Source organism: Haplochromis burtoni, unplaced genomic scaffold (assembly GCF_018398535.1).
Source record: "Haplochromis burtoni strain Fernald_Lab_line unplaced genomic scaffold, NCSU_Asbu1 Contig_245, whole genome shotgun sequence".
NCBI classification, from domain to species: Eukaryota; Metazoa; Chordata; class Actinopteri; order Cichliformes; family Cichlidae; genus Haplochromis; species Haplochromis burtoni.
Window position 1 is genome coordinate 853,770 of NW_024582606.1, and position 26,216 is coordinate 879,985.

General features: G+C 39.7%; 1 protein-coding gene across 12 annotated transcripts in view; it reads left to right on the forward strand.

Annotated features, from left to right (window-relative positions):
• Positions 1 to 5,596: 5,596 nt before the first annotated feature.
• The window catches only part of itpr1b (inositol 1,4,5-trisphosphate receptor, type 1b), an 80,125-nt gene continuing 59,505 nt past the window's right edge, over positions 5,597 to 26,216 (forward strand). For 8 of the 12 annotated variants that reach the window (XM_014329288.2, XM_005947553.2, XM_014329291.2 and 5 more), the window contains exons 1-13: positions 5,597 to 5,811; positions 6,844 to 6,957; positions 13,066 to 13,136; positions 20,501 to 20,616; positions 20,741 to 20,827; positions 21,303 to 21,461; positions 23,570 to 23,668; positions 23,783 to 23,866; positions 24,130 to 24,276; positions 24,444 to 24,548; positions 24,766 to 24,810; positions 24,925 to 24,954; positions 25,448 to 25,602. In XM_014329288.2, the coding sequence (XP_014184774.1) occupies positions 6,866 to 6,957; positions 13,066 to 13,136; positions 20,501 to 20,616; positions 20,741 to 20,827; positions 21,303 to 21,461; positions 23,570 to 23,668; positions 23,783 to 23,866; positions 24,130 to 24,276; positions 24,444 to 24,548; positions 24,766 to 24,810; positions 24,925 to 24,954; positions 25,448 to 25,602 (1,190 nt within the window). In that variant the 5' untranslated portion in view covers positions 5,597 to 5,811; positions 6,844 to 6,865. The remainder of the gene's footprint in view (positions 5,812 to 6,843; positions 6,958 to 13,065; positions 13,137 to 20,500; positions 20,617 to 20,740; positions 20,828 to 21,302; positions 21,462 to 23,569; positions 23,669 to 23,782; positions 23,867 to 24,129; positions 24,277 to 24,443; positions 24,549 to 24,765; positions 24,811 to 24,924; positions 24,955 to 25,447; positions 25,603 to 26,216) is intronic. The other 4 variants (XM_014329290.2, XM_005947557.2, XM_014329295.2 and 1 more) reach the window with 1 other exon arrangement.

Below are 26,216 nucleotides of genomic sequence, written 5' to 3' on the forward strand. Positions count from 1 at the left end.
ATTTAAGGGTGAATGAACAGTGGAGAAATTACAACTGGCAGTCCATTTGTTCAGAAGTGGGGCACCTCTCTGATGAGGGAGCAGATGTCCTTGTCTTGAATCCTGCAGCCAAATCAAGGGGAAAAGAAAAAATGACAGATATCTGCGGGGCCTCATATGTCAAAGGCATTTCAAATTCCAGTTTGGGACACATTTTAAAACTCTTGACTTTGTTGTTTCAGTGTTAAGAGAAGACATATTTTAATCTGCAGTCTCTTTCAACAACACGTCATTAATTCTAATGTGTTTTAAAGAACTTGACAACACCTGACTAGCTGTGCTCTCTCAGGTTGTAGCAGAACACATAAAACATTGGCCTTTGTGCTGACATAATTGTCGAATGTGTGAAATAAGTTGTTTTTTGTTCTCATTGTAGCCATCAGAGCAAAGTATCTCAACGTTCAATAGGACTGCTGGCTGCTCTTCTAAGAAGTCACAGTAGTTTTTTTCCTTTCGTCCCCCTGTCGTGCTCTGATCTAGCGGAGTAAATTGCAATTTGCAGTTTCACTTCAGTGTTAAAGGAAGGTAGCGTTAAAGAGGGTTTTCAACGTGGCTCCTCCCTTCACAGATGTGAAGTTAAATTTGGCCCAGGGCACCTGCAGCAAGCTCAGCAGGAAGTTCTGGAGCCCAAGAAGCACCCGCCTCCACAGCTGCACTCAGTACTGATCAGAACACCACATATGTGCATTTTTTCTACTCTTACATACAACAAGTTGTTAACCAGACCTGTCCTTTGGAGTGTATTATTACTTTAGGAAATGCTTCAGCGAAACGTCACACCATTATTAGTGTGACTTAAATTGAAGGGCGACTCTTGAAAGGATGGATATCAGTTTTAGAGAACCTGAAAATAACCGGTTTAATCACAACCTCACTTATGCCAAGGATTTCCACTGATATAATCACTGTCATTATTTCCCACTGCAATCACAAGCTTTGCTTAATGACCCGCTGTTTCACAGGTTTAAACGCTTGGTTGAGCAAGAGTGCGTGTCGGCATAAGACGACTCATCTGCAGGCTATTACACTTAAGGATATTTAAATCAGCTCACTGAAAAATATAAGCCCCAGTTCCATTATTGGTCTTGTCACATCTTTCCACCATATAACAGAGACTAAGTTTAGTAAGCTGCTACTTTCCAGCATGCAGTGAAAGTGAAGCTGGAGTCCTCCCATCCTCCTGATCCTCATGATTACCCGTCTTTAAAACAGCTTATGGAACATGTTCTCCAGGTTAAATAAGTGACTTCAGACCACTGTCTCCTCCTCCAGATATTGTTTCCCTCAGTGGGACTGGGTCACACAGGAAACTCTGCTAACGTCCACCTGTGCACATCAGACGCCTGGGAGACATATGGATACGGTGTGTCATATTGATTATGCCGTAACCAAGGTGACGTGGTGAAGTGATCCTCTGGTCTGTGCACATTGCTTTTGAAGAGGAGACTCATCGGCCATGAAATATCCAAAGCACACTTCTATCTAGATGCTATCAGACTCACTGTTACATTTTTTTTAGAGTGAGTGGGTTACATTTGCTATAAATTGAATATAGATCCAGCACAAAATGATTTTTCTTATATGAAAAAAAAATCACAAGGCCTAATTAGAAAATCTCTGCAGCTGGTCTAATCAGACTATTTCCATTGGGGATATGCAGGCCATTATACCAGCATAATTATCTGGTATTTTTAGGGAGGTAGATCTCTACTTTATGCCCCAGTGTCTTACTAATACCTGTTGTCTTACAGGCTATAAAATAGCTAGGATCTGTATTTCTTTACAGCTTTGAGATGAAAAAAAATCTCTTATCTTGTCTCCTTCTGGTTAATTATGTTCTCCTATTTCACTTCTTTTGCTGTCATTGGTCAACCACTAAGCACGTACAGGAAGCTTCCTCCGAGCAGCTTGCTTTCATGCATCGTTGGGGCTGCCAACTACCCTGCTTACCACTTGTCTGCATGTGGTTCTGTGTGTGCAATCTGACTAAAACTGAAGTACCATGTGTGGACTCGACTCCACGGGGGTGTGATGTCATTCACAGCCTGCATACGTCACGTACTGAAAAAGGCTGGGAGACCAGGAGAGGAAAGCAGATTGTTGTCTCTTTTCAGACTTTGCAAGAAGATCCTGTGCTCAGTTAGTGTGTTTTTACACCACATTTGTTTACGGCACATTTGTTTACGCCATCTGCCGCACAGTTGTGCATGTTGCATGCTGATATTGACTAAGCTATTGGTTTAGGAAGTCCAATAAAAATCATTTCCGTTGGGATTCAGAAGTAGTATTTAAAAAGCACCAGGAGTCAGCCAACCTAAAACAGAAATGAGCCTTTATAAGCTGATGCAACAAACTGAGAAACACAAAGCAAGAACCTGGTACAGGAACACTAGAGAGGCTACACAAAACAGGGTAAACAAGGGACTAGTACATGCACACACATACACACTGGGTGACTGGTGATTAGGCATAGGTGGGAAATAAATACGTGAAGCTAAGACAGTGGGACAGGCAGTCATGGAGGATGGAAAGGAAGAAATAGTATCACAAGAGGACACATAATAAAACATGCCGTCAAAGTAAAAACAGGAAATAACTAACTTCACTTCTTAGTGTTAGAAAATACCACTGCAAGAGAATCTCGAAACAAAACCAAACAAAGAAGTATAACAGGAACCATGACAGTGAAGTTCTACCAGTATTCTACATTTAGCTTGAAATTGCTAATAAGTCATTATCTGTGGTTCTTGCTCCCAGTGGCTTCATGCCTTGAGTGGTTTCCTGTCCCAGATCCACAACACCAATAAGAGAGTGATAGGGTTACAGAGCCCTCCTTTCCTCCTTTTTTCAACACTGTAGAGCTGATGTGGACTTGGGAACTTAACGTTATAACAGTGAACACTCTGTCACCAAGAAATGATCTAAACTGAGCTGTTGCCTTTTAATATATCTTTTCCTCAATTTCCCCTATTTTGCTTGTATACCATCATTTCTGATGAATGCGGGGCTTGGTTTCGCAAGCGTGGCCCACACAGGGCCTATCAGAGGCTCAGAAGAGAATACTACCAGCCATTGTGCCTACACATTGCTGCAAAGGGAAGGCCTGGAATCTGCATGAGAATACTCGCTGTAACACATGCACAATGATGAGTCTCACAATCTCTGCTCCCACACAGATGGTCGCTGCATTTTGTCATCCCACTGTCTCCTTTGCACTCCCAGCATGCAGATGTTGTATTTGCTAATTTGATAGTCATTTGTAAATTTAGTGCATCTCCGTCAGCTACGAGATGAATCACCTGTCCTTCCAACCAATCTGGGTTCTTGTCCACAACCCTTAAATTACACGAGAGATCAAGCTGTCTCCACACCTATCCTGCCTCATATCTATCTATACCGCGGAGTCTGTTGTGTTCATGCATCCTATGTGTGAGTGAGTGTGTGTCTTCCTGGAGCACGTGACTTCTTCACGTTAAAGGAGGCTACTAGAATTAAAACGCTGACCAAAGGAACCCAGAGAATAAAGAGGGCACTGTGTTAACCAAGTTACAAATCAAGCCATTTCTGACATCGTTTTCTGCAATTCACAAAACACAGCAGCAGTTGTGTCCAGTTTTATATTTATAAACTTCCTCCCTAGCCAGTCGTCTGTACAGTGTATCCATGACAACTGAGTACTCAGTGATTTGTGTTCAACTTCACTTAATGTCAAATTCAACCAAAGCTTCTAAATATTTTAGAGTAAAGAAAGGTTAGTGTCTGATGTCGTGAAGTCCTGACAGCGATGCTGAGAGACAAGTCACCCACCTCCCATCTGTCCCCCAATGATTCGGGCAGTCTGTTTTTACATTGTGGTTTTTAATGCTCTTTTGATCGAGATTGTTTCATAGTTGGGTAACGATGATGGCTTGGACAGCCGTTAAGCTGGAAGAGCAATTCACTGTACAGAAAGTGACGTAACACACGCAGTAATAATAAGTGGTTTTGTACAAGTAGACTGCGAGATGTGGTCAACACAAAGAATACAGAGCATCAGAGCATGAATATCAGAGGGGTTTTGGCCTTAGATAGCTCTACTACATAACAACATGCAGCCATTTACATCTGAAAGACCCCACTGTGTGTGTAAAAAGCAAATGTGGAATGTAGAAAGTGAAAAGAAGCACTTTTATGGTAATGGACACTTATCCAACCCCATTTAGTCCTCTTACAATCTCTCCACATCCGGTAGCTAAGAAACCAAATCAAGAGCTAATTGATGGGCTTGGTTAATACCACTGGGCCCATTTTTGGGATGAAAGTGCTCTTTCTCCTCGTACATCTCTTGCTTCCTCATTGAAATTGCAATTATGACTCATTATGAATTAATCAAGCTTTTAAGGATTTTCAGATATTCGTGTTTTGGAAGAATTGCTAGGATCACTTTAAGGACTTTCTCCTTCCTATTTTTTTTTTTTTATTAATCTTTGTAAATTTGGCATCTGGCAGTGCTTACAACTATTTCAGTGCACAGAAGAGTCTGTTCCAGTTCAGTAGCCTAAAATGACACACTGTGGTTTTACTGGGTCGCTGCAAAAAAAAAAAAAAAAAAAAAAAATAGATCACTCAAAATTGACTGAGAGAGAGACTGAGGTTGTGAGGTTGCCAAAGCTTACCTTACAAATTTAAAAACTTGTTGGCAAGTAGGCAGGTCCATCTCTGTTTCTAGGATGCATAGACCATTTAATTTAATGGAAGCAAAGCAAATAAATACATTACAAACCCAGGAATCTGACTGCTTGCGACTGAATCAGTGTTCCTGACAGGAGGCTGCCCACACAATGGATGTCTTTATCTCGTGTCCTTTCACTTTGGCATGCACAGCATGACCCCCTCTTTACAAGGCAGTGTGGTTGCCTCTGTTTTTGACATCATATACGTAAAATAATGTAGACACTAAAAAATCAAACAAACAAAAAAACAAGTCACATGCATGTGACCCCCCCAGAGATATGTTTACTAGTCCAGAACACGTGTCTATGGGTTTTATTTGTATTCAAAAGGCTTACGGCATGTGATATTACAGACGTTTTATCAGTGTTAGTTATGGGGTGGCTGTAGCTCAGGCGGTAGAGCAGGTCGTTTGCTTATCGGAAGGTTGTAAGTTCGATATCCTGACTGCTCCAGTCTACATGCCAAATGGGCAGGATACTAACCCTGAGTTGCTCTCTGATGCATCTCTTGGAATATCAATGTTAGATAGAAAGAGTGTTTGTGTTAGGCAAGTTACATAATGTACTTTGAGTGCTCGGATAGAGTACCATTTATCTACAGAGTATTTAAAAGACACCATAGTTTCTTCATTCTTATGGCTAATTATACATTTTAAAAATATATACATATTTTACTTTTTTATTATTATGCCACTGGGCATGAATACATTGTATTTATTTACAATAATTAAGGTCACGTATTTCCGCTCCAGGTTGAAAATTGTTTCTGTTTTTGAGTTAAATGCCTAAAGAACTACATTACCCAAGAAGCACTGCCGTATTATAAATAGTAACGAAAGGGGCGTTCCTGCGGTGACATGTGGAGGAGGTAAGAAGAGGATTGTTGCCGAGGACGCATTCAGCTGTCAGAGATAACGTCGCTCAGGCTGCTCTTACCTGGAGTTTCACTGCCATGGACTTAACCGAGGATAGGACTGTGGAAATTATCCCGTGCTGACCCACTTCTTCCCGCGGTTCTCTCTGCCTCTATCCTTTGACGCCTTCATTTTAGTTCTGTCAGGTAAAGTCCTTGCCTGTGCGCGCTAGTTTTTTTTTCCAGGCTCGGGCTTTGTTCATTTTGTCACTGAGATGCAAGCATCCCTGTCAAGGAAGTAGCCCACGCGCTCGTTTGTTTCTGTTGTCTTGCTGCAGCTCGTGCGACCTGACATGTAATGTAGCTAGAATGCTCGTGCAACTCGGTTCAAATGTGCCACGAGACGTTTAAATTAGTTTACGTGCTTTGACACAGGGCAGTAGAGAAGGGAATAGAAAGTTTACATGTCTAGCGTGGATTGAGACTTCTGATTTCATTTTTTTAATTTTAATCTTTTATTATTTTTGTTAAATGTCTCTGTTCCTTCACAATCACATCAAGGACTATAAATATGTTTGCCCCTTAGTGATGTTTGATGCTACAGTGTTACAGACAATGAGCTTCTCAGTCTGAAATGATGGTGACATAGGTTTTGGGTGGTTCTTAGTAACTGCAAAAATCACAGATTATATAGACCACAGAAGGTATAGCTGGTGGTCTTTCATTCAAGCTGAGGTCTCGTAGCCTGAAAACAAACAGGTCACCTAAATACCAGACCTATTGCTTTCACCCAGCTATAACAGCACAATACACATGAAGCTTTTTACTGTTTCATTTCTAACAAATCTATGAACGAATATTGCATAAATATGTACAAGCTGTACTGTTAGGCAGAACTGGCAACAAAATAAAGCCATGCAAGGGGAATGGATGGCTTTGTAGTTCAGTTATTTGTGGTTAATGTTTATAATAGTAGTTTTTGTTATAGCCATTGGTGATTTTGCAGTAGGTGGTGCCCTGAGAATGGCCTAAAAAATCAAGTAGACAAACTATGGGTAGCAAAATCATAAAGGTAATAATAGTTTAAATAGGTGATCATAACCACTGCAGCTTACAGTATAGGTACACCTGAATTGTATTACTGCATGAAATGATTTAAATGTCTTAAATAAGTATGGCTTGCTTGTATTTGCTGTCTGTCATGATTCTTTAAATTCTCATGTTGTCAACTTTTTGCAGGTGTTATCACCACAGAGAAACCATGTCAGACAAAATGTCCAGTTTCCTCCATATCGGGGACATCTGTTCCCTGTATGCAGAAGGCTCCACCAGTGGATTTATCAGCACTTTAGGGTAAGCCTTCCTGTGTTTATCTTAATTTTCATGACTCCTCCACCATCTCCCTATTCCAACACACTGCAAAACGAACAAACTAACCCATGTAATGAATGAGTTGTTTCGAGCCAAGGCCAAAAGACCCAAGTGTTGTTTTTCTTTAAGTATCTCACCCAATTTTCTTTCATAAGCTTCACTTATAATGTACAACATGAATGGCGATACCAATGTATATATTGGCCTCTAACAAATATCAAATTGGCCAGTCTTTAGTCAACATAAAAAAGGTGATAGTGAATAACTGATTTAACCAAAATTAATGAAAAAGAAAGATGAGGTTTTTTCAGGTGTTTCCAGTTCAGTTGAGGTATTGCAGAGACTGGGATAGAAAAATATTTGGACTAGGCAGGAAAACGTAACAGGATTTGGTCCTTTGGAGGCTTTATTTTGCACACTGTTTAGCCTGTCTTGCAGATGGCCAGGCATCAATATTTTAGCTCAAATATTAGTACAGTAATGGGTAGAACTTGTTCGTTATGCTGCAGTTTTGTTGCTTGGTTTTACCAGCAGTGGCTGGTAAATGCTGTCTCTTAGTAAATTATTTAAAATAGAACACAGTATCTACCAGCTCTAGCAGCTTTTACAGAAGACGCTGATACACCGTGCTTGTAATCTTCAAATTTAAGGACATCTATGCTGTGTGTACCTGATGTGTTGCAACTTATTTCAGTCAAATGTGTAGCTTTTCTTATCTGTGAATACACAGCAACATACCATGTCACTCTGGATAACTGTGTCAGTCCAGTGTTCTCTCTGAGAAGTGCTAGGTCCTGTAGTTGTAGCTTTATTTATTTATTTTGTGTTTGCTTGCTGTTCTGTGCCTGAAATTACTCTCCCGGTACATGCTGAGTACCATGTTTTCAACTCTCCACTCCTTCCTAATTGTAGGCAGTGAGTTAAAAGTGCATCTCATTATGTGGAAATTGAGAAAGTCTTGACACACAACTGGCACACAGAGGAAAAACAGAAGGCTAAAAGAGGAACAGCGGGCGATCATTGATGTGAATGTTCCTGTCCAGCGTCTGGCATCTTAGGCTTCAGCCCCCAGAATTAGCCTGTTTCTCTCCCTCCTGCTTCTTTCTGTTTGCTGTCCTGGGGAGTTTGTTTTTCTTCTCCTGAGGTGAAAATGGGCACAGCATCTGTATTGTCCTGTCCTCCCTCTCCCTTTTAAGAGCTGCAGTTTTTCTGCTCTTGCCTTGTCACTATTTCAGTTTGCCGTTTACCACAGGATGAGTCGAGCCCTTCTCCTTGCCTTCAGACGCTATGCTCTTAAACAATTTTAGTGTTATGCGTCACCTACCATAGCAACAAATGTGAGCACAGCTTTGAAGGCTACCACCATGACGGAGCTTGTCAATTTTCCTATCTTGTGTTGTTATGCCAAGTAATCCCCCCTCCCAGCCCATCCGCTTCTGTGAGCGCTCTCTGTTAAAGGGAATAGCTTAGAGGACGTACCTATAAATAGATTTATTGTATTAAGTGTTGCACTCCTGAGAGACAGGTGCATTTACCTGGATCACGACTGGTGCGGGAAGGCTGACAATCAATGATAGTGTAGCCCTGAAGGCCACTTTCTGCCCTTGGATTTCACTGACTCCTGAGTTTCATGTTTCTTTTGGAGCTCGGCCCATCGGTGCATCAGTGTGATCGAGGTGATCAGCTTTTCATTTCTGCAGCAAAGTTTCTCACGACATGTGACTTCTGCATCGTCACAGGGCTCCTGCAGTGTGCAAGTGTGTACAGAATGACCTATAAAAAGATGCACCTGAATCAACCTGCTCGTGCATCCTACACAAGTGTCCTCTTTGTGCCGATATACTGTCTTATAGTTATCCCAGGGGCTTCCCCTGAATTGTAATTATCGTACTACTGACTTTAAATTTGTGCTTTCACTGGAGGTTGATGATTTAGAAAACTGTGATTCAAAGAGGAATAATGTTCCCAAAATAGAGGCCCTGAAAGACAGGAGAATTGCTTACAGCTTATAATTTTAAGCTACAGGAATGATTTCAGCAACTTCTCAAACCCCTTTGAAATGTGGTGGTTTACACTGTTTGGATTCTAAAAAAGGCTTTCAGACACCTAATATCTGTCCAGTTCTTTGAACTCAGGTGTCACATCTGAACTTGGACAGATTTCTCTTTTGCAGCAAAGGGAGTGCTGACAGTAAGGCTGAAACTGTCAATGTACTGGTCAGTCTGTGTTCCCACCTTCACCTATGGTGATAAATTGTGGATGGTACCCCAAATGATACGATAAATAGATACAAAGCAGCAAAAATATCTGCAAAGATTACCTGGGCTCAGCCTTAGGTTGAGGAGCTTAGTTATTTGTGAGTGGGTAAGAATAGATTTGCTTCTCCTCTGCATCAGAAGAAATTTGAGGTAGCTAGGATGCCTCCCGGGACATCATCTAGATGAGGTCATTAAGGTGAGTCCCACTGGAAGGAGACTCTGGGGCAGACCCAAGACATGCTGGAGAGATTGTGTGTCTTTGCTTGCTTGGGAACATTTTAGGGACATCATAAAAAAGATTTGTCATGACAATGAAACTTGTATTTCCTCTGACTGACAGAGCTGTGACAGAGCAGAATTAATATTGCATATACTGTTGTGTCAGATTATTTCATCTATGTTTGTGTAAGCATGTAAAATACGGAGGAAAGTAGCAGTTAGTAATTAGTTTCAAGCAACCAATTTATTTATATAGCACTTTCAGACAACTCCCAGCTGAAAACAAAGTGCTGTACACTTTACACGCCAAAAAACAATACCTTGAATAAGTTAAAAAAATTGTATTATTACAAGCTACTAATGCTGGGATGGAGCTCCTCTGTTATATTTGAGCTGGCAAGACATTAAGTGTTTACACCTTGGACGTCTACTAGAGTTAACCTTGCTTCTCTATTCTGAACTGAGCAGTTGCTTTCACATTTCAGGTCTGCTTTCAGAACAGAATGATTGGGTGTGCATCAAAAGTCATAGTGAGAGCAGCCTCTGCCTATATACACATTATTGCCAAAATTATTCTCCCACCCATCCAAATCATTGAATTCAGGTGTTCCAATCACATCCATGGTCACAGGTGCATTACATCAACCTAGTTCCTAGGCATCAGCTCAGTGAATTCCAGCGTGGTACCGTGATAGGACATCACCTGCGCAACATGTCCATTCATGACATTTCCTTGCTACTAAATATTCCACAGTCAGCTGTTAGTGGTAGTGGGAGTGATTGGGAACAACAACAACCCAGCCACTAACTTGTAGACCACGTAAAATCACAGACTAGGATCAGAAGATGTTGAGGAACATCATGTGTAGAGGTCACCAATTTTCTGCAGAGTGAGTTGCTATAGACCTGCAAACTTCATGTGGCCTTCAGATTACTTCAAGAACAGTGTGTAGAGAACTTTATGGAATTGGTTTCCATGGCTGAGCAGCTGCATCCAAGCCTTACATCACCATTGCAATGCAAAGTGTTGAATGCAGTGGTGTAAAGCATGTTGCCGCTGGACTCTAGAGCAGTGGAGAGATGTTCTCTGCAGTAATGAATCACAATTCTTCAACTGGCAATCTGATGGCCGAGTCTGGGTTTGCTGGTACGAGGATTGGTATAAGAATAATTTCAGACTGCATTGTGCCAAGTATAAAGTTTGGTGGAGGGTGGGTTTTTCAGGAGTTGGCCTCAGCCCCTTCTGCAAAAGAAACTCTTAATCCTTTGTCATTTAGAGACATTTTGTACAATTTCATTCTCCCAACTTTGTGGGATCAGTTTGGGGATGGCTCCTTCTTTTTACCACAACACTATTCACTAGTGCACAAAGCAAGGTCCATGAAGACATGGATGGGTGAGATTGGTGTAAAAGACTTCACTGGCCTGCACAGAGTCCTGACCTCAACCTTAGAACACATTTGGGATGAATTAGAGCGGAGTCAGGCCTTCTTGTCCAACATCAGTGTCTAACCTCACAAATGTATTTCTGGAAGAGTGGTCAAAAATTCCCAGCAACCCACTCCTGAACCTTGTGGAACAGCTAAGGCTGATATAGCTGCAAAGGTCGGACTGACAACATATTAAGCCCTATGGATTAAGAATGGGATGTCACTCAAGTTCATATGGCTGTGAAGGCAGATGAGCGAATATTTTTGGCAATATAGTGTAGATTACTGGAGCTACCATCTGGAATCTATTCTAATGGTTATCAAACAATATTTATTAATAAATACAAAAGTGTTAAAACTCATCATTAAGGGTACAGTGGAGGTTGGCAAAACAGTCTACGGTGAACTTTGACCGGTCAGTGCAGTACCCCTAAGTTAAGTCAATTTCAGGGTTTTGTTTGTGTGTCTATTTTTCTTTTTTCTTTTTTTTCTTTTTGATGTTCTGTGCATTCGCACTGAGGTGATTAAAGTTGGTCAGCACATGCTTAAGTGTCCCAAAAATCCAGGCCAGTGAGTCAACATCCATAATACCAGAACAGCACTCATAGATTCTGGATATTTGGTCGAGGGATGTACACTAGTAGTTAAGTGCATGTTTAAAAGTTGCTACCTTTGGGAGTTGGCACCAGAAATACTACAAATATAAACAAATTATTCTATAAATGCATAAAAGCATTAGAGCATTGGTTTTAAGCTTTTATGATGCCACTGTCTCTATAAGGGGTTGCAGCCCTGACTGAAGGCTATGCCCCCTACCCTTTGTGTGAAGGGTTTAAACAAGCTAGGTGAAGAGTTAGTGCATGACACTTGTGTAAACCAGCACAGTTCTGCATTACTTTAAATGAAGAAAATGAGAGCATCTATATAGGCTGTGTCAGGGTAAAGCAGCAATATGACCAGTCAACTAAAGCAATTCGTAACCACCTTTGATACAGCTATGTTGATGCTAGCATGCAAGAAAAGCAGGATACTGCTGCTAGCATTCCTTACATTTGCACACTTGGTGTGTGTGTGTGTGTGTGTGTGTGTGTGTGTGTGTGTGTGTGTGTGTGTGTGTGTGTGCGCCTGCACAATTCTGTGATGGCATAAACAGAAACATGTCAAAAGTGGCCTATATTCCATACATTTAAAGCATTAAATTTGATTATTAAAGTATGTCTCTTGAATACTCATGCACTGTTTGCATGGTCAGTATTTAACCTTTTCCAGTAGATTATGCTTTTCGGTATTTTGAGTGTTTTGCTGTTAGACTTCTTCTCCATTTTTGGCTTGTTTAAACAATTTTTGAATTGTTAAGACATCAGAAAGCCTTTAATTGTCATTGTACTTGGCATTACAGTGAAGTTAGGTGTTCTGCTCTAATGTGGTGCTTTAAAATAAACACATACATAAAATATATTTAAAATACATAAAATGACATATGTTTAAGTGCACAGTATAAAACCGTTATGGAGCTATCTTTATTTGTTGGGAGCGATTACTGGATTTGGAAGCTGTGAGTGAATCTGGTACCTCTGGATTTCATGGATCAGTAACGCCTACAGAAGGCAGCAGTTCAAACAGATGGTGACCTGGGTGAGACGGTCTTTGATAATGTTTTGAGCTCTGCAGAGAATGTGGCTGTTCAAAATGCCTGTCCCAAGCAGCATCCCTAATTTTGACTATAAACTGTTAAGATACAGCCACAAGATTTGCATACCTCATTCCCATGAAACGCCAACTTGTGGCCAGAAGTTATTGAGTTGGTAGCTATATGTTACTAGTTCAAGGCCACACAATAACCATTTTTGTCTCTACAGGGCTCCATAGAATATGCTACAGTGAACAAATAACGTAAAAAGTGTTGGAAACACAATACTTTGCTTATTTAAGAAAAGTTTTTTTTTGTTTGTTTTTGTATTCAGTCATATTTTGGGTACATAAGCTGCATGAATTAGAATAATCCAGATAGTGATGGGTTTTACCTGAATTATCGCCCTAATTTAATATGACTCTCTCATAATATCGTAATATCATTAGGAATGCTGTTATTCAAAAAGTTATTAAACCCTTCTGAGGATTAAAGCAAATTTCATTTGCATATGTCCTTATTGACTCACTCATAATGATGGCTGTCTGTGCAGGCTTGTGGATGATCGCTGTGTGGTACAACCAGATACAGGTGACCTCAACAACCCCCCTAAGAAATTCAGAGGTAAGGTCTAAAAATCACTCGCTTCTCTCTTGATGAACATTTCATGAAATGAGTCTGTGTTGCTGCCATTTTATGCTCACTGCTGCCTTACATTCAAACTGAAAGATGCCGTAGAAACATGCAGGAGAACGCATCAGTCTCACCTGTTACTCATGAGCAAATTGTTTTGTGCTCATTCGTGCCCATGCTCAGGATGGATTATATGCATACATTTTCTGCTTGGATCTTTTATTTAACTATTTAGAAAATGCAGAGTATAATACAACCCCAATAAGTTATATAAGCCCTGTTTGTTTTCAGAACAACTAACAATATATTTTAAATGGTTTGAAATAGTCTTTACTCTTTTTTTGGATATTAACCCTCACAATTAAAGGTGACTAACTTGGAAGTTGTGTGCACAACTCTTAAAGTTTTTTTGTGCTTGTGAAATAATTTCGAGATGGAAAGGGCAATGGTTATACTAGGATGTCGAGTAGGGAAAACCTAGAAGGACTGCGTTGCCATAATTACCTGAAGCAGTTGAGTATTGTTCAGATATACTCTCTTGGCAGCAAAGGGAGTAAGAATACATTTGACATATCATTGTACAGCAAACCCTTTTTAGCTGTGATGGATTCATGAATTTTGCTGTTCATATTACAAATTCTGACCCTATTTTGAGTTGTTTTGCAAGTGAAATGGCACAGCTGCCAAGGACACATCCACTGACTTGTAGCAGTGCTCCTTCCAAACAGATTAAATTGGTCTCATTAGACATGAGAAGCCTAGCAGGACTTCAAGTGTCCCTGTCATGTCTCAATTGATGATCTCTTATGTCAGGTCATCCCTGAGTGATGATATCCAGGAGGAGAATAGTCTGTGCCCAGAGCCAAAAGCCAAAGATAAACCTGCACATTATTTGACCAAAAGAAAAATCAAGAATGAATAAAAAGAAGTGTCATTTTGATGGTTATCTTCATATAGTGTCAGTACCAGGCAGCCAGAAATGGCTGATCCTTTATATCTACTGGCCTAGGGTAAGCAGTTTCCCGACTAGTACGCTGATGGTTTCAGATTCAAGTCTTCTAGTCTAGCAAGTGTTGTTGTGTGGATATAATAGCTTTGTCTCTATCACGTGTGGTTGTGTTATTGTTCATATATGTAGTTTCTTTCAGGCAGAATGCCAGGCAGCTGTGAACAAAAAGCTTGTCACAGGAACTTGCCGTCCCTGCTTAATAGCAGGGTCTAAACTGACAGCGTGAACACATGCACAGATTAACTAGGAGGCATGTGTCTAAAAATACAATAAGACTGTGTTTTGCTTTTGAACACCAAGTATAGTTCTGCTTTTGATTGTATGCCAACGCTATCAAAGAGGATTTATACATCACCTTCCTCATTCATTGAGATCAGACTGGCTTTGTTAAGAGCTGCGTGAGCTCCAACAGTGTTTACAAAATATAACCAAAGCCTTTATGATGGGCATTCACGGGCCAACCTATTGTTAGGTACAACAAAAGACTTTCAGTCTTATCATATTTCTTTTTTTTATGCAGATGGTGTTCAGTGTACCTCTCGGATGTAGATAATTTGTGTCACATGCTCTGAATCACTGAGTTTAGCTTCTTCTAGCTTCTCTTTCAGTTTTCATACACATTCTTTAATCGCTGACTTTATTTCTGTGTTTCCTGAAATTAGTCTTAATTCATAACTAAGATTTTTTTTAAAAAGCACAGAATATTTTCACTTTAGTGCTTAGAACTCGTCCTGTTCTTCCTTCTAAAACCTGTGAATACCTGATTCAAACTAATTTAGTTCTTTAAATCATTTCTTTTGAAAATGCATTATGCTTTTCATCAGTGTAGCTGTATTGTCTGTTTGGCATTGTGTAGGAAAACACCACACACCACATGCGTGAACCATTTCTTTGTTCAGTTATATTCATAGTTTAGCTATAATTGCTTTCCACATAGCATGCTAACCATAGACTGACCTGATTTACTGAAGCATCAGATTCAAAGTAGAACATTTGCAGCTGTGTGTGATGACATGGGGATCTGATTGAGTCACTATTGGGGGAGTGGAGCATTTTAGGTTTAATAAAATGGTATAATTTTCATAACCACTTAGTGGGAGCAGTCAACCAGGAACTGCTCCAGCCACAATATAAAGTAAATTGTCCTTAGCGGGTCCTATTCATGTTTTTAACACTTCAGGAATCATGCAGATCTTTTGATTTCTTTACGACAACATTGCCCTCAGGCTACTGCAGTAAAAGTGGCCACAGTTCTGTGGTGGAAATGACAGCTTAGGTTCGGGAACACATTTTGTTGCTGTGATGTTGGAAGTTAAAACTAGTACACAGAAAAAAATATCCAGAGACGCTGTCTTCTTCTCACAGTCTGAATTACTTTTGTCGTCAGCACACAGTTCAGACACATTACCCTTATGAGTCTTGCACATTTAAAGCCTTATATGCTGCTTTTCTGTACCAGGGAAAATTTGGATGAATAGCAGATAGGCAGCAGTCTTTTATGAGTTTAAACAAGGCCTGCTTTTCCAGCTGAGGATGCAAAGAAATGTGTTCATGTCTGACTGACCTATTCAAATCATATTCAGAGATGTGGTTAATGAATACACTGCAGTAACTGCACAGGGGAACTGTATAAATGTACTTCTGGTATCATGCTAGGGTTCCTTTTATGACATAAACTTACATATATTATCCTAAATAAAATGGTATATTTAGATTACAGATCATTTTTATGAGTCAAGGAAGCAATAAAAAGATTTTTTTGGGGGGGGGGAGGGGGTATTGTGAAGTAATACATAATCCAGCCACAGACAGTAGTATCACCTCTTCTATTAAGGCGAGTGTTCAATAGAAACAGAGTGAAACCAGAGCTAAATCCTGACGTCTTGGTTTGGTAATAATAGAACCTGTAAGCTGTTTAAAGTCTTTATCTCAAGGATGTATGTAGGGAACCAGTTTTATTTTAAATCTACGTGGCTATGATATGTGTATGTCAGTCTATGTTCACATACAGGTTAACTCCATGATTGCATGTCATTTTACCTGTGCATATAAAACTTTGTGGGTACAGGAAAGCTTGGCGCTCAGTTCTGCTCACTCGTCCTCTCGTGCACAATATTATGACTGTTTTTGTTGTTAGAAACACAAAATCCAGAAAACTGATAAATATTATATAATTTGAGATGCCATCCAAGCTGCACTTTGCATATAATTAGTAAAAACTGGAATGTGTTGTTGGACTCATTTGTTATTTACCTGAGAAAGAACAGGTAGCAAGATGCTCTAAGGGGAAAAAGGCAAGAGCAAAAAGCCATGGTTAGCAGGGGAAACGTTTGGTTTTGGCATTTATGTGAATTCTATGCTTCAGACCGCATACTGCATGGGATGTTTTAAAAATGTAAATTTACCTGCCCTGCCACACTGTAAGAAACTGTTCATGACTGCTTTGGGAATTGATGTGATGTAGCATCAGCTGTCTGTGGCATTTGCTGGACAAGCAAGTCAAATCCCTGGAGGCCTCATCTTCTTCTTAACCACCGGACACCTTCAGAGCTCGTTGAGAAGTCTACAATGCAGTGGATCAGAGCTGTTTCGGTGCCCAAAATGTACGTCATGCACCAAATGTGCAAGTAAAATATTTGAAATAAATGTCCCCATTTCTGTTCTACCTGCTGTTTTAAATACAGCCAAATATTAACTAATGTGTAAGAAAACCCACAAAGAGGTTTTGGCCTTTTAGAATTTCATTTATTACCCTGACTTCTTTCACTTTACTGCTATTTTTTTTTTTTAAATTAATTTACCATCAAGTCAGTTAAGTTTTGAGCTATTTAACGGTACAGTTAAGTAGGAGAGGGGGTTTTAATCAGTTTCAGCTGCTTTGGTGTTAATGAAATTAACAGGTGCACTAGAGGGGCAACACTGAGACAACACCCAAAATGGTTTTAGAGCTGACATTTTTCCTCATCATCATCTTGACTGTTTTTGCTAGTTTGCATTTGGCTAAGGTCGCTGTCGCTGCTACATTTCTATCAAAAAATGTGGTATCTTTTAATTCCTAACACATTACTCAGTCCCTATCAGGATAAGGGAGTTTTTCCCCCCATTGAGATGTTTTGAAAATTTTCCCTTTAATTTTTTTCAAGAATGTATGTATACCAATCTTGTTCTTTTTTTCCAGGCTCAGAGTAAACATATTATTTCTTCACAAGTATTTTCAGTAGGGCTTGAGTGCGCATGAGGAATGAAAAATGTGAATTTAAACCATTTAAATGAATGAAAAAGGTTGTTATTTATGACAGCTTTCAGTTGGGAATTAGGAAACCAAAGTCATGAAATCAAGCAAGAGATTGAATTAGAGATGTTTAAGAACCATCACTCAGGCACTGACATCTCCTTTTGAAGTTTATCATGATTAGCTTGTTAAAGAAACAGGAAATGTTAAGTAATCAGTTGGGAAAACACCTACTCTGAGGGTTTTGTTTTGCTCTGTTACATTAGGATGCCTGGGGGAACTACACTGGTAGGCTTAACAGAGCTAAGGCAGAGAGACGGGGACCAATAAAAGAGAAAGAAGCAGTGGTCTTTATGAGTGGAAAAATTACTCACTTGCCCTCATGTTAGCGTAAAAGGGTAATGCATAGGTATTGTACTGGATGCACTGTGTAAGGCCTTCATTTTTTGAAAATATGATTCTCTGTAGAAGTCTCTGTAGCTTCGTCTTACTTCCTAAACCCAGATAAAATTCACAGTTATTACTATGAATCAGGGATCAGGGTTGCCTCACTTCACTCTGTTGGAGCAAATTGCGGGCTTTAAATCAGAGGCCAAATGTGAAATTCATTTTCTACAAAGCAGCATTTCTAAAACAGGAAATACTGCTTTACCTATTTTTTTTTCTTTCATTATTCACTGATGTTACAGAGTAGAATGACGCTACCATTCAGTAAAATGGATCCACTTGTAGTTTTCTGCTATGACAACTCGTGATGCTCTCTAAAATGCCAATGATGACAGGAAAGTGTATATAAATGTCTTTATTTTGTTATTTCAGTGATTTTCCCTTAAAAACCTACATACTTATTGCTCTTTGCATAATAATTGGTTAAGTGTGCAAAAGGTGTGCTTTAGAGTTTTATTGTTCAAAGATTGGATTTGGAGCAGTTAAAAATTTGAATTTTTACCTAAAGAAAGGACTCAATTTCGTTGCTCGTTAGCAATTGTAATGTGTTAGTTTCTTACTTCCATCTCTTTTTGTTTTTCTTTCGCTTTTGGTTGAGCCTAATTGTGGTAAATGCTGTAAAAAATGTAGTCTTTTAGGTAAATTACACTATTTTCTCATGTTATTATCGTTCCTTCAAGCAAATACTTCTCTGCCCGTAATATTTAGGTTCTTCCCAGTCTATTTTTGTCTTTTCCTGGCTGCCTACCCCATCAGACAGATGTTTTTGCCACAGCCCACTTTTCTCTGTTGGTCCTTGGCCTCCTGTCATCCTGTCCTCCCTCTTCTACCCATGCCACATGATAGATAACTCTGGGACGCTCCTGCAGTGGCTGCATTTCCAACAGCAGCATCCACTCGGGCTTTAAAAAAACTGTACCACATTTATAGCTCACTGGGTCTCCTGTTCCACTTAGCATATACAGTACAGTGTCTACAGTATACTATAAAGAATTGAGCATGTTTGCTTCTAGTGGGTAATTCAGTCTGACCAGATAAAAGACGATTAATTTACTTCATGTTGCAAACATTATCTATAAATACCTGCAACACAAGTAAATTTTACTTTGTTCTACTGTTATAATCATTACTATTTGTGGATTTAGTAGTTCACTGTTTTGAGGTGTTGTTTTTGAGAGACTGGCAATTTATCCTTAATCTTGACATGAACAGCTAAATGTGAAGATGCTCAGGTCGTCGGTGTCACAGTGAAATCAACCACTGGTTCTTAGATTTAGCAATTTGCAAGCTTCTGTGTTAGCATTTTGTCCATCACTGTGTTACTTGGAGCCACAATTTACCATGTTTGGATGAAATGTTGGATAAGTCATCAGCCAATACTAGCAGCCTGTCCATGTACCGCACAGTCACACATAGCTGATTATTATTGCTATGTAACACTCTAAAAATATTTGTTTATGCCAGCTGAATCTGCCCATATTCCTAACTCTCACATTCTTTAGGAAGTAGGTGTCCATAAAATTCAAAGCTTTTTATACCCAAAGCTTTAAACATGTTTAATGTTGTAAACTTTGAGGGCACTTTAGTGTGTACGTCTGTAGGGATTAACTCTGTTATGGAGCCAAACTGTTTTGGCAATCGGGCCAATCAGCTGACCAGCATTCATTGTGACAGTGGGTGAAATTTATGTTCATACTTGTATCTTACATCAACCTATTGAATTCCTGTTTCTTTATTCTTTGCTCCCTTTTAACCATTCAAATTTTAAACTGTTCTGTTATTTCTGCTAATGCCAGGTACATCTTTTGTTGCTCATAACTTTTATAGTTTTTAAAATATTAAGCTTTTTAACATTTCAACTCGTCATATCTCTTAAACTCCAGAGACATGAGCCATGTGCCAGTATAGCTTCAGACACTACTGACACTGAAAGAACTTTTTTGATACCGTTTACCGTTTTTCCATGAATTACGTTTGTTTCAGGATAGGAAACCTGTCCTTCTCTCAGATTTCAAACTCTGGATTTGAAGCAGTTTTTTCTTTCGTCATATTACTCTCTGGGATGAGTGCGGGTTTGCCTCATTGGGACGAGCAGGCACCCAGAGAGCAGGCGGTGCAGGTTCGAATCCTACCTGCATGTTTTCCCCGCTCTTGCTCCCTCTGCTTTCTTGACACTCTTCAGTGTACCCTTTCAAATAAAGCCATCTTCAGCAGGCAGTTCAGCTTCTTCAGCTGTTTTCGGGACATGATTTCTGCTACACGGCATTTTAGCAGGAAATGCAACTTTTTCTAGTATGATATTGTATTAAGGTTGCAGGGTAAAGTACTATATAGTATTGAACATCTTGCACAAACTCTGGAGAGGAGTGTCCTGTGCCATTTGTGTTGACAAAATAACTTGTGTATATATATATATATATTTTTTTTTCAAAATTAAACTCAGGAGCGTACAGTGTTTGGTGCGACTCCGTAAGACTTCTAGTCTTTCAACATTTAAAACTATCAAACTCAATTGCACACAGGTCATCATTTTCAGTTCCACAGTGTGCCAAAACCTTGCTTTGTTCTACTGACACATTCCTCTGTTTGCTGAGGTCAAGCAGACCACTGCTGATATGAAAAGATGAAGTGTAACTTTTCACCTTCCTCTTCTTATTTCCCCCCTAGATTGCCTTTTCAAACTGTGTCCTATGAACAGATACTCGGCACAGAAACAGTTCTGGAAGGCAGCAAAACCTGGAGGCAACAGCACTACTGACACAGTCCTCCTCACTAAACTTCATGTAAGTCTGACATCACCATTCCAACATCTTGCAGTGCTGTGTAACTTTGTGCTGTTGTGTAGAAAATGTGCACAGACAAAAATGCTGCATGTTTCCATCTCTGTACCTCTGTTCTGTGCATTAGCATGCTGCTGATCTTGAGAAGAAGCAGAATGAGTCTGAAAACCGAAAGCTGCTGGGGACAGTTATCCAGTATGGAAATGTCATTCAGGTGCGTTTAAGGCCCAGTGAGATAAGGTTCTTTGCTTAACAGAAAAGCTGCAGTATTTAAGATTGAAGATAACTCTATTTAATGAAAGAGGCGTTTTAAATAACTGCTACAGCACAAAGATGTGCTGTAAAGTTATCTGTTACAGGCTCTCTTATCTTTACACATTACAAGGGAATGTTTTGCACTCGAGTATGAGGTCATCGGTAACTAGAAATGTAGTCTATGACACCCACAAGGACTACAGTATATACAGTAGGTCATGGATAAATAGCTATACAGTGTATATGTTAGTATATCGGTGACTTGTTGGTTAACTGGTTTCAGGGGAGATCATTTTAAAAATATTAATAAATAAAAGGCTTTTGTATCAGTCAGCTTATATGATCCATGCTCTGTAATTCTTTCCACTGTCTCATTATGATAGTAGCTGTGGGGGTTGTGACCGTGTGATTCTGTTTTTTCTTGTTGCCAACAGTTGCTGCACTTGAAAAGCAATAAATACCTGACAGTGAACAAGCGCTTACCTGCACTGTTGGAGAAGAATGCCATGAGAGTGACGCTGGACTCTGCAGGAAACGAGGGATCCTGGTTCTACATCCAGCCTTTCTACAAGCTCAGATCCCTGGGAGACAGTGTGGGTAGAGCAGGGTGTGGGAGTCAAGTTAATTATGCTCAGCAAGAGAAATCAAGGATATATTTTTAGACTTTTAAAGAGGTTTGAAAACAGGAGTTACGTAGACTGATGTGTAGCGCAGAAAATTGGAACGCCAGAATAGGTTTACATTTAGCAATTGTACACTCACCTGCTGACTACTAAACTACTGATAAACTTTTTCAAGTCCTCCCAGTTTGTTTCTGGGTTCTTGCAGATGTTTTCGCAGTATCCAAAAAAACAAACAAACATTCAGCAACCTGCTTTAGACGGCTCAGGTTTATTTATTTACTTATTTATTTATTTTTAATGTATAGCCCCAAATTATGTCAGTACTGTAAACATTTGCTTCAGTTTTACTAGTTTACAATGATAATGTTAAATACTTAAAAGCCATGTATTTATATGAAAGCCAGTTCTTATTAAATATATAACTACATAGTAATAAATTATTATATCCACTCACTGGACACTTTATTAGGTATCAGGCTGAACCCTGTTCCCCTTTGACCTACCGTAATTAATTGTGGCAGATATTCAGCCTGGGGAGGGACATTTCTTAGAGATTTTGGTCCTTATTGACATGATGGCATCACAAAGTTGCTGCAGATTTGTCTCCTTCCGCCACATCTTAAAGGTGCTTTAATGATTTAAGCCAAGATTGGTGCACTGTGCTCCTAAAGCTCATGGTCAGCAGCAATACTCAGGTTAGATGTGACAATGTTTATTTTTCCAATATTCTGCAGTCCAATCCTGATGAGCGCTCATTAAATGTAGCGTCAGTTTCCTGTTCTAGGCTGACTAGAATTTGGTCTTTTACTGCTGTAGCCCATCTGCGTGCTGCGTATTCAGCGATGTCCTTTTGCCTGAGTGACTGTTGTCTTCCTGTCAGCTCGAAGTTGAATGGTTTGAACATCAGCAGGCTGTGCTGTCCATGTCCATTAACTTGAGTTGCTAACATTTGATTGGGTGGTTAGCATTGTATTAGTGATTAGTATTACAGTTAATGTGGTATACCTAATAAAGTGACCAGTGAGTGCATATCAGTTAGTGTCCTTCTGTGAAGTGTCTTTAAGTGGATTTAATGGAAAACTATAGATTTTATTGTTTTTGTATTTGTGTTGGGGAGCTTTAGGTGCAAGAAATCTGAAATATTAAAATAAAAAATATTCATGTAACTGCACTCAACTACTTAAGAAGTCTGCAAGTTTAGGTGTGTGCAGTTAAATAGAAGTGGATTTACCTTACATACTTTAACTATTAGTAGGGTAGTTATGTTGTGGATATTGTTGGTGCCAGGTTTTGACCTGGAAAGCAAGATGCGGTGATATGGAAAGAGCACACACTACACTGACATAACCTCTAATCCTCGGGCTCCTTTTTCTACTCCTGGTGGATGGAAGCTAATAGAGTTAAGACGACTGATCAGCTAATGAAGTTGCATTTTATTAATCCTCTTGGACCAGTTTTTCTTCTGCATATGATTCATCCTCCCTACACAGGAACAGGGGCTGCTCCAGTGCAGAACTTCTACATTCCACCAGCGCCACCAGTGGAAATGACAGGAGAGGCTATAAAGGCTTTAACTATTCTGTTTGAATATGAAGGTTTTTCTTTGAGGGACAAATGTCTCATACTTGTCAGCTGGACTGGTTGCAGAAAGTAGAAGTTTGTCTATTAAAGTTGATCTGGTTCCTTGCCTGAAAGGCAGAGATTTGAAACTTGTTGTGAGACTGTTTTTAAAATACTTCACCTAATTCAGATTTCTTTTAATGTTCAGATTGTGTGCAGCAAAAACGAATTAGCTGTTGATCAAAAGATGTTTGTTAGACTGAAGTTTCTTTTTATTATTTTCTAATACCTGCTCTTATTCATATGTGGTGAATATGTAATGTTAGAGACAAGGGCTACAATTTCATTATTTTCCTTAGGCTCTTTCCCACACAGTATGGTCTACAGCACCACCTAGTGGTTGACTGGAAGCTAGCCTCCTCCACTTGTTTCAGTATTGCAAAATAATATACAGTAGTTATCCCAACCATCCTCCATTTAATGCACCATTTTCTTTGTTTCTCTTGTTGCTCCTGCAGGTGGTGATTGGAGATAAAGTAGTCCTTAACCCCGTCAATGCTGGACAACCTCTGCATGCAAGCAGCCACCAGCTAGTTGACAACCCAGGGTGCAATGAGGTACAAAAACACAGTTTTATTAAACTTCATTTCTGTCCATCGAATTCTGGGTGAATGCACATACACTTTATTTTATATATATATGAAGTAAAATAAAATACTCCTATCTTTCAGGTTAATTCTGTGAATTGCAACACAAGTTGGAAAGTTGTTCTCTTCATGAAATGGAGCGATAACAAGGAAACGATACTCAAGGGGGTCAGTGAGCTCAGATTTCTGCATGTGGTTGTTTTGTTTTTTTTGTTGTTGTTGTTGTTTGTTTTTTTTACATTAAGCAGTTTTTCCCAAATGTACATATAACATCCTTACTGGCTACAAAGCAGGCGTATTAGAACACATGAAACACAGTTTAATAGGAACAACAATAACCTAAAAACACCATTTAGGTTTGAAAATAAAACAGTCGAAAGAGAATAAAAACCATGGTAACTGTCCACGTGTGTTTATCAATGTAACTGCAGGGCGATGTAGTCCGGTTGTTCCATGCGGAGCAGGAGAAGTTTCTCACTTGTGACGACTATAGGAAGAAGCAATATGTTTTTCTTAGGACAACCGGCCGGCAGTCTGCGACTTCTGCCACAAGCAGCAAAGCACTGTGGGAAGTTGAGGTCAGTAATTATGTAAATGCAAAATGCCTTTGAAGCTCAGTTTTCTGATAATTGAGTACTTAAAACTTAATGTTCACCACTATCTTTGAGCACAGTAAAAGTGATGTTGCTCAAATAAATAATGCGGGTTTATTGTAATTTGTGTTTGCGTGTTTTGCCGTTGCCAGGTGGTTCACCATGACCCATGCAGGGGAGGTGCAGGCTACTGGAACAGCCTTTTCAGGTTTAAACATTTGGCCACAGGGTGCTATTTGGCTGCTGAGATGGGTGAGGTGTGTGTCACCATGTTTACTTTCGTTTTTTTGATTTGCAGTTATCACTTTGTACCCATGCTACTTTGTCATGTGCTTGCAGAACAATACTGTGAAATGTTTGGTTCAAAGCTTTGTTACTGTATATACACATGCTGGGATGTTGAAAGCACAGCAAAGGGACAGCAATATGAAAAGTAATGATGCTGAGAAGGCTGTTTTACTGTATGTTTGCCAGGTTAATCCCGACTTTGAGGAGGAGAATGCCGAGCAGAGGCCCTCTGTAAGTAAGCCTGATCGCTTCCCCCCTGAGTGCTCTGCAATGCCCTGCTGGTTGCCTCACCGTTATTAATCTTGCTTGTTAAAATCTCTGCTGGGTCTGTGCTTCCTGCTCTAGGTGGTGGACTTTACACCCTTTAATTTCCAGGTACTGTCACGCAGTCTTTACATAGTTGCAGCAACGTATCTCAAACATTTCTTGTTGTCTCAATGTTGATCATGCATGCTTGTTGTCTTTGTTCGCTGCAGTTTTTGTGGCACCCTGTTCATTTTTTTTGTGTGTGTTTAGTTGCACTTGATAACCACATGGTGTCACCATTCTAGCATCCTACCTGATGCATGTCTTAAGTGAAATTGCCATTAGGTGTCAGTGTTGTTATCTATGGTTTGATCATGCTGTTGGTGCAGCAAAGTCCAGCTGTATGATCAATTGTTTGTTTGTTTTTCCAACTTCCATCAGATATTAAATCTAATTTGTAAAATCAGATTAGCTGGTGATTAGTGGGTTGACGTAAGAAGACAACCTGGATATGCCTTTGCCTCAGTATAGTTGAATAGTGTAGCCATATTTTTTCCGTGAGCTGCAATCATTTTGTGTTTTAGTGGTTTGCGCCTCCTCACTGCATGCTTTCTTCCTTTAGCTGGATGGAGATAATGAAGCTTTACGTGGTCGCCTGCGGGGTCCACAGGAGAAAATCATGTACACTTTGGTGCCTGTTCCTGATGGTATGGATATTTCCTCCATCTTTGAGCTGGACCCTACCACTCTGAGAGGCGGGGACTCCATGGTGCCCAGGTTTGGCATTTAACACAAACTTTTTTATTCACATACACATGCCACAAATACTGCTTCTGAAGCCAGTGAATTTATGCAAGTTCACAGTATGCAGAAATCAAAAGTAAAATGTTCCTAGTGTACAATCATAAAAGATGTTAAGATTAGTGTTCAGACACGTCCAATCAGACCAATAAGTGGTTTCATAGATGCCTCAGTAGTGTTTTTTTTGTTTGCTATTTCAGTGGGGGGAAAAAGCATCAGGAATGTTGTAAAATATGGGGGAAATATGCAGATGACAAATATCTCAACAACACCTTGGCTAATCAAAAAGACCGCAATGATGTCAAGACTTCAGCAGTTCAAACAGTGACAATAGTAAACTTTTGACTCATGTGCATTGTGAGGGGGAATTTGGAACGGCAGTGGAAAGGGAGTTTCTGAGGTGATGACTGCGTTTTGCAAGGCTGGACAAGGGCCAGTTTTGTTATGAGTGGTTTGACACATCTTTCAAACCAGAGACAAAGACGTAGTTGTGTTGTTTGGGTAAATTTTTGTTGTTGTTTTTTTTGTTTTATTTACTTTCAGAAATCATGGAGCCTGTGTGCGTGCGTGCGTGCGTGCGTGCGTGCGTG